At 36.5% G+C, this 15,458-nt stretch overlaps 1 protein-coding gene across 5 annotated transcripts; it reads right to left on the bottom strand.

Annotated features, from left to right (window-relative positions):
* Positions 1-748: 748 nt before the first annotated feature.
* Positions 749-13,012, bottom strand: LOC107808501 (uncharacterized). Of its 5 annotated transcripts, none has more exons than XM_075252637.1 (10): positions 12,604-13,011; positions 12,039-12,104; positions 11,040-11,220; positions 9,871-10,067; positions 9,657-9,707; positions 9,062-9,153; positions 8,893-8,954; positions 8,551-8,642; positions 8,123-8,251; positions 749-942 (listed from the first exon to the last, which is right to left on the bottom strand). In XM_075252637.1, the coding sequence occupies exons 1-10, from the start codon at positions 12,874-12,876 to the stop codon at positions 913-915; spliced, it is 1,173 nt and encodes a 390-aa protein (XP_075108738.1). In that variant the 5' UTR covers positions 12,877-13,011; the 3' UTR covers positions 749-912. The 5 variants fall into 5 exon arrangements, with proteins under 5 accessions (XP_075108738.1, XP_075108739.1, XP_075108741.1 ...); XM_075252638.1 differs by having other exon boundaries at positions 8,147-8,251; XM_075252640.1 differs by lacking the exon at positions 749-942 and adding an exon at positions 1,117-1,983.
* Positions 13,013-15,458: the final 2,446 nt, after the last annotated feature.

Below are 15,458 nucleotides of genomic sequence, written 5' to 3'. Positions count from 1 at the left end.
CCTTTTTCACGGTATTGTTGTTGTAGCACCACATTTGAAGCGTGAAAAGTAGAAAATATTTTTTCCAATAAGTCCTCATCTGTGATAGTGTCTCCACATAATTTTAATAGAGAACTTACTTTAAAGATAGCAGAATTATACTCACTTACGGTTTTAAAGTCTTGCAACCTTAAATGTATCCACTCATACCGAGCTTTCGGTAATACCGTAAGTTTTAGGTGGTCATATCGATCATTCAAATTAATCCATAATTCAAGTGGATCTTTTACGGTTAAATATTCAGTTTTTAACCCTTCATGTAGATGATGACGAAAGAAAATCATGGCCTTCGCTTTATCCTGATTTGATGCTTCATTTCCTTGTATAATAGTATTTCCAAAACCTTTAGCGTCAAGGTAAATTTCAGCATCAAGAACCCATGATAAATAGTTCCTTCCGGTGATGTCAAGTGCCACAAATTCAAGTTTTGATAAATTTGACATAGTGAAAACTATCATAAAAGATGAATAAGTTAGAGAAATAATTATAATAATAAACAATTAATGAAAACAAAACGATTAAGGTAAAAGAAATGAAAATAGAGCTATATCATGTTAACAATCTACTATTTCATTTTATTCTTGCCATAAAGTAGAAATTACATACTTGTTTCATTTCACTTTATATTATTGATATATATGTGTTAATAGAATTGAACGTGACTAACATTATTTATATGTTCCAATAAATATAAAGTAATTAAAAAATTATTGTTTGTCAATTCATTTCTCACAGTTCTTCAAAATGCCTTAAAGATATGTTTTGATCCAGGGAGTCCATGACATTAGTGCATAGCTAGTTTGATGACTTTGAGGTCCTCTAAGAGTTGAGCACGGAAGGAAGTAGTTATTTAATCACTGCAATGTACTTAAACTATTTAAGATGCCCAAACGCACAAGTAATCTGCAAACAGTGAGCATATGATATGTATTGTCATAAATAAGATGATTATAATGATGCATACCTTAATAAAATATGGATCAACTTAGCGGGAGTTAAGAATCAAAATTAGAGTTTCGTGCTGATAACGTGTTATAAAATAAAAGTAATGCAGTAAAATGTAAATAAGAAGAGATAGAAAGAAGGGAGAAGTGTTTTCTTCTTTCACTTTGGTGTATTTTTCCATTGCAATTACATGGCCTTTTATAGGCATAAAAAGTAAAGATGATGGACATAAAGTAAGAAATTTAATCTTTAAGTTATTCACAACATGGACATCCAATGTAGTATACAATATATAGTATCCAAAGTAGTATCCAATGTACAAACTATTCATAACAAAAATAATATTTTCAAGAACGATGGAGTAGCTAATTGTGCAGAGAGTCAAAATTCAAAACAAAATAAGTTAAAAGAGTGTCAACACGACGTTCTCTTTATCCTACTCCAGAAAGAATCTCAACCTTATTACACTACTCCAGTCCAATTCAAGTGAGTTTTTAATTCTTTTCGCACATATTAAAGAATTCACCTTTTAGCATTAATTAACAATAAAATTGATATTAACCTTAATTTGTTCATTGGAAAATAACAAACTACTCCTAAGTTCTTTACTCCAAGGGCAACTTTGGAAAGAAGAAGTTAATTCCTTCTTGATATATGAAAAATCAAATATTGTGACCACCAAAAAAGACCAAAAAATCACTTAAAGTAGACAGGAGGAAATATCTTCCTAGAGAAAAACAAAAAAATGCAAAGGTCAGAAACCAGACTGAAAACGGGACTTTTCATCAGAATTACCAAGACAGAAGGGAAGTGAACCGCGACAGAAGTAGAAGGGCGACAGCAGAATATTCTTGCAAGAAAAAAAGAATACAAGACAACTACAAGAAATGTCTTGTTAGCATATTCTTGACAGCAATGAGCCAGCTATAATGCTTTTTGACCTTTTGCCCTTGATCTTCCCATTTCCTTTTTCGCTGCTAGTACCTCTTTTTCTTTTTACTGCATTGATAACATCAGTGGCATCCCAAATTGGATGTTTATCTATGCTATAAAGTCAATTCCTGGTAATCTAAGATGACATTTTTATGTCATAGTCGAGTTGAACCAAAGGCATTATCCAGGTCCAAAATAACACCCTTTTTCTAACTTGCTAACAAATGTTGAACTACCATGTTCAGACCCATGTGTTAGGGGAAACACATGTATAACACAAACAGAAGATGATAGAGAAAGCATGAAAGGACGAATAACTTAACTTGAATGTACATTTCAAATGAGATAATACATCATTCATCATAATATGTTTTTACATGAGACAAGTCCCCAAAGGGGGAGGGGGAGAAGGTGTTGGGAATAAACCTCTTACCAAAATAATATTCACGGTAATAAAGCGGAATAATAATGTAGCACCGAGATACGGTAATTAACAAGAATAAAAGAGTAACAATGACACCAAGATTTTTACGTGGAAAACCTTTCTGAATAAGGGAAAAAACCACGACCCCGAGAGGAGCAACTGATATCACTATAGTAAGGAATTTTACACTTTGTAGGTCGGAGATAAATACTCCAAAGACCACTATAACACTCAAAAGAAATAACCCTCTTTTGATATTCCCACCTCACTACAATATCGCTCACCCTCTATTTTCCTCGCAGACTAATTTCTTATACCTTGTCTGTGAAACCTCACTCTTTCTTTCTCTCTTTGTTGGTGTGAAGAAATGAGAGTTGAAGCTCTCCTTTTATAGCCAAAGCTTCACCCTCTAAAGCCTACAATATTTGACAATTTACACACACTTTTCACAATTCAACAAAGTTGGCTACCAAACCAAAGAAATTCAACAAGGTTGGCTACCAAACCAAACTAATTCAACAAGGTTGGTTACCAACCAAACCAAGTCAACAAGGTTGGCTACCAAACCAAAGAAAACTTTTATTAGGCACATGCCTAATACTTCTTCAATGAGATGGACATCATCAATCTCCCCCTCCAGTCTCATTCATCCAGAGGAGGTAGCACTGTCTTCTAGTTTGAGTGCATGCCGACAAGTTCTTTGCATAGCTCGAACTTGTTCCTTGGTACCACCTTGGTCAGCATATCTACGGGATTCTCACTTGTAGAAATCTTCAAGACTTTTAGAGATTCATTATCTACCGTTTCTCGAATCCAATGATATCTCACATCAATGTGTTTGGTCCTTGCATGGTACATAGAGTTCTTGCTAAGGTCTATTGCACTTTGACTGTCACAATAGACGACATACTCCTTCTGATGCAATCCAAGCTCTCGAAGGAACCGTTTGAGCCATACCATCTCTTTGCCAGTTTCTGTAGCGGCAATGTACTCTGCTTCAGTTGTTGAAAGTGCAACACACTTCTGCAACTTAGACTGCCATGATATAACTCCCCCTGAAAATGTAAACAAATATCCAGTAGTAGATTTTCTGTTGTCAATGTCACCTGCCATATCAGCATCTGTATAGCCCTTCAAGATTGGATCAGATCCTCCAAAGCACAAACAATCTCTCGTGGTACCTCTCAGGTACCTGAGTATCCACTTGACTGCTTCCCAATGTTCCTTTCCAGGATTTTCAAGAAACCTGCTGACAACACCAACTGCGTGAGCAATATCAGGTCTAGTACATACCATTGCATACATCAAGCTTCCGACTGCTGAAGAATAAGGAACTTTAGCCATGTTCCCTTTCTCCTCCACTATTGTAGGACACATCTTCTTACTCAACTTTAGATGACCAGCAAGAGGTGTGCTGACTGGCTTAGCATTCTTCATGTTGAAGCGTTCTAGTACACGTTCAATGTACTTCTCCTGAGATAGCCACAACTTTCTACTTGTTCTCTCTCGAACTATCTTCATCCCTAGAATTTGTTGTGCTGGGCCCAAGTCCTTCATATCAAATGACTTGGACAGATCTCCTTTCAACTTTGCTATCAACCCCTTGTCTTTTCCTACAATTAACATGTCATCCACATACAACAACAATATAATAAAGTTATTCTCAGAAAATCTTTTGAAGTATACACATGGATCAGAATAGGTCTTTAGGTATGTTTGACTTTTCATGAATGAGTCAAACTTCATGTACCACTGCCTTGGTGCCTGCTTCAATCCATAAAGACTCTTATTCAATTTGCACACCATGTGTTTCTTTCCAGCTACTTCAAATCCTTCTGGCTGCTCCATATAAATCTCCTCTTCCAAATCTCCATGAAGAAATGCAGTTTTCACATCCAACTGCTCCACTTCAAGATCTAGGCTAGCTGTTAAGCTCAAAATTGTTCGAATAGAAGTCATTTTGACAACAGGTGAGAAAATTTCGTCAAAATCAATACCTTTCTTTTGTTCGAAGCCTTTAACCACCAATCGAGCTTTGTATCTAACCAGCTTGCCATTTCCATCTTTCTTGAGTTTAAAGACCCATTTGCATTTGAGTGGTCTTTTACCCTTTGGAAGTTCAACCAGCTTGTATGTGCCATTTTTCTGTAGAGATTCCATCTCTTCTTGCATAGCTTTCATCCACTGGTTCTTTTCTGAATGGGACAACACCTCCTTAAGACTTTCTGGCTCCCCCTCATCACTGATGAGGACATACTCTGTGGAAGGGTACCTGCATGACTCTACCCTTGGCCTCTCTGATCTCCTCAGAGGTTGAGGTTGTTCTTCTCCCTGAGTGGGGTGCTCCACTTCCTCGACACCTTCATCAAGTTGCTCCCCCTGCTCAATAACCTCACCAGGTTGCTCCACCTGCTCGGCAACCTCGTCGGTTGTACTTTCTGCACTTGTGGGATTGTTAGAAGTAGAAGGAATAGTAACAAAGTTAGGAATTATACCATTCTTCGCCTTTTCTAACATATCAGCAGCAGTTCCAACTTCACTTTCTCGGAAGACTACATCTCTGCTTCTGATGACCTTCTTCTTTACAGGATCCCACAGTCTGTACCCGAACTCTTCATCTCCATATCCGATAAATATGCAGGGAACAGATTTATCATCCAGCTTTGTTCTCTGCTCTTTTGGTACATGTGCAAAAGCTCTGCAACCGAACACCTTCAGATGCGAGTAAGACACCTCCTTGTTGGTCCAAACTCTCTCTGGGATTTCAAACGCCAACGGAACTGATGGACTCCTATTGATCAGGTAACAGGCTGTCTGAACTGCTTCACCCAGAATGACTTAGGCATTTTAGCCATTCTGAGCATGCTTCTCACCTTCTCCACAATGGTGCGGTTCATCCTCTCGGCTACGCCATTGTGCTGTGGGGTTCCACGAACTGTCTTTTCATGTCTGATCCCATGACTTGAACAATACTCTTAAAATTCCCTTGAAGTGTACTCACCTCCATTGTCACTACGGAGGCGCTTTAGCTTTCGACCCGTCTCCCTTTCTACTAGAGCATGAAATTTCTGGAAAACTTGAAACACCTGATCTTTGGTTTTCAAAATATAAACTCATAATTTTCGTGAAGCATCATCAATAAAAGTAACAAAATATTTGTTACCGCCCATTGATTCAATTTCCATTGGGCCGCAAACATCAGAATATACTAAATCAAGTATATTCAATTTTCTTTCAGACGATGTCTGAAATGAGACTCTATGCTGCTTACCAAATAAACAGTAGTCACAAGGTTTTACAGTTGTACCTTTGGCATAAGAAATGAGTGATTTCTTGGCAAGAATCTGCAATCCCTTCTCGCTCATATGACCCATTCTTTTGTGCCACAAATCTACAGAAATCTCATCTTGTGCCGCGTTCAATTCACCTTGGCATATTTCTGCATTTGTCCTGTACAACGTGCCACGAGCAACTCCCTTTGCAATCACCAATGATCCCTTAGTGAGTCTCCACTTTTGATTTGCAAAATAACTCTCGTATCCATCTCGGTCTAAAGCAATTCCCGAGATCAAGTTCATCCGCAAATCAGGTACATGCCGCACATCCTTTAGAACCAATGTGCATCCGACATTTGTCTTGATACAAATGTCACCAATCCCCACAATCTTTGAGTAACTTGTGTTACCCATTTTCACTGTGCCGAAATCACCTGCTACATATCTGCAAAAAAGATCTCTTACCGGTGTGGCATGGTGAGATGCCGCTGTGTCAACCACCCATTCCGACTCTGGACCTGACAGGTGCATGCATTCATCTTCCTCATTTATAAAGAGGACAACATTATCATTATTTTGCACCATGACGGCTGTGTTGTCGTTATTCTTCTGGCCACTGGTTTCACCTTTGCCCTTCCTTGGATTTGGGCAATCTCTTTTGAAGTGACCTGGTTGATTACAGTTGTAGCAATTTTTGACTCTTGATTTGGATCGGTTCTTTGACTTCCCACGAGCTCCGGATCTACCATAGTTGTTCGAACTCCTTTGATAACTCCTGCCTCTACCTTCTGTGATGAGAGCCTGTCCTTGATTTTCAGGCTTCTTTCTCATCTTCTCATTGAGTAGAAGAGCCGATGTGACATCTTTCAACTCAATAGTAGTCTTACCGTGCAGGATGGTTGTTGCCAAATTATCGTACGAAGATGGCAACGAGTTCAATAGCAAGATGGCTTTATCTTTTTCCTCGATTTTCACTCCGAGGTTGGCAAGCTGTGTGATTAGTCCGTTAAACACATTTAAATGTGACAAAAAATTCGTACCTTCACTCATATGTAGGGCGTATAACTGCTTCTTCAGGTACAATTTATTTGTCAGCGTTTTGGACATGTATAGGCTTTCCAACCTTGTCCAAATTCCACGTGCAGTGTCTTCATCAATGATGTTATTTACCACATCATCTGATAAGTGCAACCTAATTGCACTAGCAGCTCTTTCATCCAAGTCAGCCCAATCCTCAGCTTTCATGGTATCAGGCTTTTTGGAATCAACATCTAGAACCTTGTGTAATCCTTGTTGGATGAGCAGATCTCTCATCCTTCTTTGCCATGTTGAGAAACCTTTATCTCCGTTGAATTTTGCTACCTCGTACTTTACTCCGGACATTTTTATTTTTCACCAAGTATAGTACTACCGACAGTGAATAGTATTTCAGTGAACGAGAAGAACCTGTACTCTGATACCAGTTGTTGGGAATAAACCCCTTACCAAATAATATTCACGGTAATAAAGCGGAATAATAATGTAGCACCGAGATACGGTAATTAACAAGAATAAAAGAGTAACAATGACACAAAGATTTTTACGTGGAAAACCCTTCTGAATAAGGGAAAAAATCACGACCCCGAGAGGAGCAACTGATATCACTATAGTAAGGAATTTTACACTTTGTAGGTCGGAGATAAATACTCCAAAGACCACTACAACACTCAAAAGAAATAATCCTCTTTTGATATTCCCACCTCACTACAATATCGCTCACTCTCTATTTTCCTCACAGACTAATTTCTTATACCTTGTCTGTGAAACCTCACTCTTTCTTTCTCTCTTTGTTGGTGTGAAGAAATGAGAGTTGAAGCTCTCCTTTTATAGCCAAAGCTTCACCCTCTAAAGCCTACAATATTTGACAATTTACACACACTTTTCACAATTCAACAAAGTTGGCTACCAAACCAAAGAAATTCAACAAGGTTGGCTACCAAACCAAACTAATTCAACAAGGTTGGCTACCAACCAAACCAAGTCAACAAGGTTGGCTACCAAACCAAAGAAAACTTTTATTAGGCACATGCCTAATACTTCTTCAATGAGATGGACATCATCAGAAGGGGGCCATAAAAAGAAATTGAGAAAGAGAGAGAACAAGGATACAAGAGGACAGTGCCACATGAGATCATATCCTAGATCACAGAATTGAACTCTCAACTTCTTGGGGGTCACCCTACGGCTATCAGTATATGCAAGTTATGCTCGATCTCAATCATAGCTTACCGGTGGATAACATACGCCCATTCCTCATACTAAGCAGCCTTTGAAACCTTTTCTTAATGTTGTTTCATCTAGGTTTTTCCCTATGAATACTAACTTGTTTATTCTCTTCTCATTTGGTTCCCATGTCTTGCCTGGGCTTCCATCTAAAATGGAATGTACCCCCTTTGAAAAATTTAAAGAAAAGCGAAAAAAACCAAAATCAGTATCAAGAATGACAGATCATCAAGATGGAACATACCACACTGAAAAAATTGATGAGAACCTGGAAAACATAGCGCTCTTCAGAATCGCTCACAGATAAAACCCCTTTCATCCTGTACAGGTCATCCCCTTGCTCTTCAATCAGTCTTTCAAGCCAATCATCAACCTGGACCAAATACCCCCACAAAAAGGTTGTCCATCCACAATGAGTTAATTTTAGACAAAAGAATGGCCAAGGAAGAATTTCAATCATACAGTTCCTGTTTATCTCTGGCACCTTTTCTTTTCTTTACTTTTTTTTTTCTTTTGATTGTTAAGTATATCAGGGGAGAAAAAACACTGAGCAATTACATATGGGCAGAGCAGCAAGACTTTTACACATGCAGTGGTATGCGAACTTGGCAACTCAACAATAATCAGGATAATCGTTAGGAAAAAAAAAGGTTAGCTAGAAAAAGATTATACCTCATCTAAATCTAAGGTTCCCTCAGACACAATACTAACACTGGATACAGCAGAATCATGTACATGATCATGATGGTGGCCTTTGTGATGTCCTGTAAACAATAAGGCATTCTATTACTGAGGCGTTCTGTTAAGAAAAAAGAAGTAAGAAGAAACTGGTAAGAGCATCCTGTCTATCAACTGATAAGATGAGAAGTCATATCAGTAATAACAAGGAATCTAACATATCAAACAACAAATATGTACATAAATTTTTTCCTCAAAAAAGGGAAGACAGGAAGACATTGGAAAGAACAGGGAGAACAAAGAAGAAAAGTTTCAAAAAGTTACAGTAATCACTACCATGCCCATCTTCATGATGGTGCCCACAGTGTGAGCCCTCTGATTGAACTTCAGAATCAACTCTGCAAAAGCAAGACGATCTTAAAAAATCAGTAAAAATAACTCAAGATACCATTCTGACCCATGGAATAGGAAATTTTTTAAGAAGCAAGTTCTGTTACAGAATCACCTATCAAGATCATAACCACCAACTCCCAGAACAAAGTCCATATCAACCACCCCATATTTTGCTCTCTTTATTTGTGCCATCCCATTGATATGCTGGAAAGTTATAGCAATCAACACTTTGTATGTAAAAGAGGAGTCATAATCAAACAGGAGAAGAGTATAACTAAATGCAGACCCAAGAAGTACATTTATCCACCAGAAATGGCAATACAGATTTAAACCTAATTGTCAGAGCTGTTAGATACACGGAACACCACAGAAATAAGAAAAACAGAGGGAGTTCAAGGTGGTAACAGCTCAAAATGCATTACCAAGTCATATTGAGACAAGCATTATGGAAGAAATTAAGGTAATACAGTAAGAAAGTAGCGAGAATAACCTCGAAAATAAATTTTATCTTCTTTCACATTAAGCAGATTAGTTAACACTACATGCGCAAGAGAGGATGTCCAAGCTTAACCCCATTGAATGATTCATATGCATCTCATATTGCAACACCCTCAGTGCATGTCATGTTTTTATAATATATTCGAGAAACTCCAGGCACCGCAATACCAGAAGATAGACAAATAATCTTAAAAAAGAAGAGACTCTACCTTGATTTTCTTTGTCAACACTTCTAGCTCAGCTTCAGCAACCAAGTCTATCTGTCAACATAATCAGAAGAACATAAACTGAATTATAGGCTTCCCAAGATTGCTTGAACCTACTGCAGGCTATAAACTGAAGTATAGGCTTCCCAAGATTGCTTGAACCTACTGCAGGCTAGGAAAGGCAAGCGACCAATTGCAAAGCTAGAAGCTGCCTTACCTTGTTCAAGATAATACGATCTGCATAAGCCACTTGTTCAACAGCCTCATTCACCACAAATCTGGGTTTTACCACGTTTAAATGCTGCAAGGCATGCTTGCAGTCAACCAGTGTAACGACTCCATCAAGTTTGACATGTCTTGAAACCAACTCATCGGAACAAAATGTTTCAATAACTGGACCAGGCTTTGCAAGACCTGCAAAACAAGTAGCAACTCAGAGGAACGGTTCGGGAGATGATAAACACTCACTAAACCATGGGTTCCAAATTTCAGTTTCTGAAGAACAAGCTCAGACCAAGATGCATATTGAGTATTTAGCCAGCATTCTACAGGGGCCTCATAGTGGGCTAAATTACGGACCCCACCTTTCGTGGTTTTCTTTTTTTCTTTGCCCTGTTTCAACCCCTGAAGAAGGGGTCTACTTAGGATATTCCATTGCAAAAAGCTAGTAAGCGACATTCAGCAAAATTGAAAAACTTTTCTGTCAGAAATGCCAGTGGACATTAACCTTCCCGTACAGCGCAATTGAAGTTACCCAGGAGGTCACAACAGACATAAACGACTAAGGCTTTATGCAAGACAGTGAAAGAACCAGAGGGATAACAGAAATATATAAAACTGCAGTAGTCATTGGCAAATTAAATGAAGTTACATGCTCCTAAGCGTTGGAATTTTATTTGAATCAACATCACAAAAGATAATTACCAAAACATAAAAAAAAAAATGGCACATATGCATAAGTTCCCCATTTTTTGCTGTTCGTATCATCACTGCATCAACATCATTTAAAGGAGGGAGGAATTCATATCAAGCTGCAGATTGGATTAACGTAAATCTATTTCTATGTGGATGTTGTTTTAAGGCAAATAAATTTAATCCATCCCGTCAATAAAGAGATAAGAAACCCCTCTGCTAAATGTTTTCATATACTTTATAGAAGAACATTAGCTATTGCTCATAACATGACCTGCATATATCAAGCAAAGTTATCCATTGAAGTATTTAAGTGATTTGCAAGTGCCAAACTACATAATCAGATTTTTTTTCTTTTTGATAAGTACTTCATAATCAGATGTTCTTGAGGTCTTACTAACAAAATCAAGTTTCACTGCACTGAGCACGTTTGACCACAACAGTTAGTTACATTTACTAAATAGTTTCACATACCTGTTGTCTCTATAACTATGTGGTCAAATTTGTCTCTCCTCTTCTTAACGAGCTCCAAAAGCATCTTAACAAGGTCACCACGTACAGTGCAACATAGACAACCATTATTAACCATGACAATGTCCTCATTAGATGAAGAATGACTAGCAACCAATGAGCCATCAATGTCCACCTCACCAAACTGCAATTGCATTTAGTCAATAAAAATCTAAGTAAATGTAGATAGTCCAAATGTTACTAGCCAAATCATACTTTGTGAAAGGCAATTCAAGAACTTGATGATGATGATAAGCACGCAAGGTGCATGTGCAATACACATTGTCCACAAAAAATAACAAACAATGACGCATATCATTTAAGAATGGAAGAAACTGATTGGTGCATCAGTACCTAATCTTTATTAAAAAAAATTAAATCAGGAAAGAACCATGCAAAAGCAAACTCAAATTATAAAAAGAAGCGCTGCAATTTGTAAAACAATGAGAAACCTGGCTCATTGTTCTGCAAAAGTTTTCCTACAGGTATGATGTTTGTAACTATAGGACAGAAAAAAGATTGGCAAACTTATGTTGCCACAGTATGTAATAACCACATCAATTAACAAGCTCTAGTGGTAGATTCACATCCTTGTTACTTTTGCTCAAATGGTTACTAAGTTTGATAATAGTATTTTGTTTTACAGCATAAAAATGAAAGTTAATGACTTAAACAATCAAGCTAGATCGTCATTCTAAGACAGGTGCTTGTAGAAATTGTGAGCTAAACTGCAAATTTGGGTGAGCCGACTCATGAAGGTTTGGTTTATTTTTTACTTTATTTAAGAAGGGACTAAGTTGGGAAACATAGATAAGTTGGGAAACATAGTTATATCTAACTCAATAGATGTAAACCACACAATCAAATGCAAAATGGGAAGTCAAAGGGCATCCACTTGAAAAACATCTTAGGATATAGAAGTTAACAACAATAGCTGGAGAAGACAAGAAAACCCCATAATACCTCATTTTCGATCACAGCAATCAGCTTCCCATGCTGAGATGTCAGTATATGATTCAACAAAGTAGTCTGCCAAAGCATCCATGAAACAAAGGCATGAGATTCTTATAAGCATAATAATCCCAACGTCTTATATGTGCAAAGTAATTCAGATAATTCAACTCAACATAAAGAAGCACTATATTCCTGGTTCGTATAAATTAAAACACAAAAAAAAAAGTAAACAGGGTTTTGATATTAACAAAATCAATCATTTAGTTCAAATTTTGCAGTGGACATAATTTTCATTATACGAAAAAAACTATAGTAATATAAAGCACAAATATTTTTGATATGTTTCATCTAATGTTTCGTAACGTTCTATCAACAACAACTATGCTTGATCCCAAGCTAGATGAGCTCAGCTATATGAATCCACACTCTTAAGATTGCTTCATAAATCTCCTGTTTCGTTTTAATATTCAATAACTTAAGTAGTTACAGATAAAAATATTTACAAAAATGTGAGAATTTGTAAACAAATTTATATAAAAATAAAAATTAAAAACAACTGTTTGATTCCTCTAACCTTTCCAGAGCCAAGAAAACCAGTAATAACAGTGGCGGGAACGCGACTGTCAAAATTCAAAGCGGCAGCAAAGGAAGAATCAGAGTCTTTGGGGAGGTATTCAGGAGAAGTGGAGAAACTTCTAGAATTAGGTGAACAGAAATGGAATTCTCTAGAAACGAACGAGTGAAGAGTTCTCAGGAAATGGGAAATGAGTGGGAAGTTGTGAAAAGGACGAGGATTAGCGAGTTTTAGGGACGTTGATGATTTGGAGAGTAACCTGAGAGTAGCCATTGTTGGGTAAAGCAGAGAAATGTGGGAGATTGTAATTAAACAAAGCTTAAAACCTTAAACCCTAGTTGGGGTTTTTGATGAAAATTTGAGTTGAAAGCTGATATATACCAACTTGGAGCTGAAAGAGAGAGGCACAGCTTCGGCTATCGTTATATAATTTTCGGTTTTCGGAAAAGGGTTCAAGATGCCCTAAGCTATTGGAAAATGTTTAAAAATACGCTTTATCCACCTATTAGGCTAAAAATACCTCTTCATCCACCTATTAGGTCAATGCTGAATTAAAAATAATTATTTAAAAAAAATATTTTGCAAAATATTTTCGCTTTTTTAAACTAATGCACCAGTAGTCCATTAATTTAGTAAAGTTTTTTTCTTATTTTTCAATTTTTACAAAAAATATTTTAGTTTTTACAAAAAAAAATATTTTTCAGTTTTTTAAAGTATTTTTTTGCAAAAACTTGAAAAAAAATTGTAAAAACAGAAAAAATTTGTTTTTAACAAAAATATTTTCGTTTTATTTTTTTTTCAGTTTTTAAAAAACAAAAATATTTTGTTAAAAAACGAAAATAATTTTTTTAGTTTTTACCAAAAAAACTAGTTTTGACAAATATATTTTTCCAGTTTTTACCGAAAAAAATGCTTTAAAAAAATGAAAAAAAAATATTTTTAAAAAATGAAAATATTTTGTTGAAAATATTTTTTTCAGTTTTTAAAAAAACAAAAATATTTTATTAAAAATAATTTATTTTATGTTTTTACAATTCCCCCCCCCCCCCCCTGTTTTTTACAAAAAAAAATGCTTTAAAAAACTACAAAAAAAATAATATTTTTTTGTAAAAACTGAATTATTTTTTGTAAAAAGTAAAAAAATAAGAAGAAGAAGAAGACTTTACTAAATTAGTGGACTTTTGGTGCATTAGTTTAAAAAAATAAAAATATTTTACAAAATACTTTTTTAAGTAATTATTTTTAATTCATCATTGACCTAACGGTCAAAGGGTATAAGTGAACCAAAAAGGTAGGTGGAGGGGTATATTTAGCCCAATAGGTGGATGAAGGGTATTTTTAAACCTTTTCCAATAGTTTAGGGGCATTTTGAACCCTTTTCCGTATAATTTTTAACTTGGAAAGATATAATAATAACAATTTTTAACTTTGGAAAAAAGAATTGGAAAAGTTATTTAGAGAAAAAATTTATGGAAAAATCACTAATGTGCTGGATAATGGAGTAATAGTTTTATTAATGATTTGTACGTTAAGTGGAAGAAGAGTTGTTTTTTCAAATGGAAGTTGTTTGACCAAAAAGTATAACTTTCGGTTAAAACAATTGAATTTATATAATAATGGGTTAAACCTAGTTAATAATAATATCTCAAGACGTTACTTCTGAAAAGGTGAATAATGTTGAACGGATCTAATGAAAGGTCGGCAACAATATGCATTAACTATTCCAAAAAGCATGAGCAATAATGTAGCACTAGCTGACAATAAATAACAACAAATGACATTTAAGTAAATATGAGAAGTGATTCACCCAATAAAGTATGAAGTAGGTGATTCCCCTCATGACAATGATAAGTGACACACAAATCCCAAAATGTTTGAATTATTCTTGGATGTGGTGGAAAGACGTAGAATAATATGAACAAAAATCTAATGAAAAGGTAGTGCTTATATCTTTGTAAGAGAAAGAGAGAGAATCTTTTATCAAAAGTTTGTTCTTGTCAAATGAATGTCACATGCCCTACACCATTGTCCTCTTTTCTATTTATATGAAACACATTCTTAACAAACCTTAATAGCACAAGTGCAGAGAATATCCACAACTAGCCGTTACAACTTTGCCAACGGTGCTCGACCTCGACTCTTGTTGACATCTCGACCATGAATCTCGCTACTTCCTGGTCGACCTCGACTGATGACGGCTTGAAGACTCTTCCTTTAGCGTTATCTTGTCTTAAATACTTTAAGGTAGATTTTGACCTATACAGTTAGTCCCTACACTTATTGAGGTCGGCCTCAAACGGCCTTGATGAGCGGATTCTATTTGTCATGGTCGAGAAGATTGGACGTGTGGGTCGGGTCGTGATGTTTGAGACGAGCTGGCAACGTGGCCTTTCGTGAGCCGCAACTTTTGGGATTACATCGTTTCTAGATCAAAGTGATGTCATGACGTCATGAGTCATTATGGCGCGTTTTCCCGATGCGTTGCATCGTTTCTCGTGCGTCTGTTGGTTGGATCTATCACTTCGATACTGGTGCTAAGTAATGATGGTATAGTTTCTTGGTTTCGATGCTCGAATTCTTATAAATAGGGATGTGAGGGCACACACTCGTGTTTTACAGATTTCCCATATCGAAACCTTGTGCCATCTTCTTCTTATTCCATATCTTCTTTTCCTACTCTAGCGATGCCTGTTGCTTTTAACTCTTCGTTACTTGAATACCTTCTCTTTTGTCAGAACTATGGCTAACGTATCTTCTGGTCCCAGCGAGGAAAATAACCGGGTTCCCTTGGCGATGGTTTTGCCTCATCACGTGGAGGGCATCTCTGTTGCCGTTGAGGATGAGAACTTCCCTAC

The sequence above is a fragment of the Nicotiana tabacum genome, chromosome 1 (assembly GCF_000715075.1).
Source record: "Nicotiana tabacum cultivar K326 chromosome 1, ASM71507v2, whole genome shotgun sequence".
Classification (NCBI taxonomy): Eukaryota; Viridiplantae; Streptophyta; class Magnoliopsida; order Solanales; family Solanaceae; genus Nicotiana; species Nicotiana tabacum.
The sequence above is the reverse complement of the archived record's forward strand: the minus strand, read 5'-3'. Positions and strand labels throughout refer to the sequence as shown.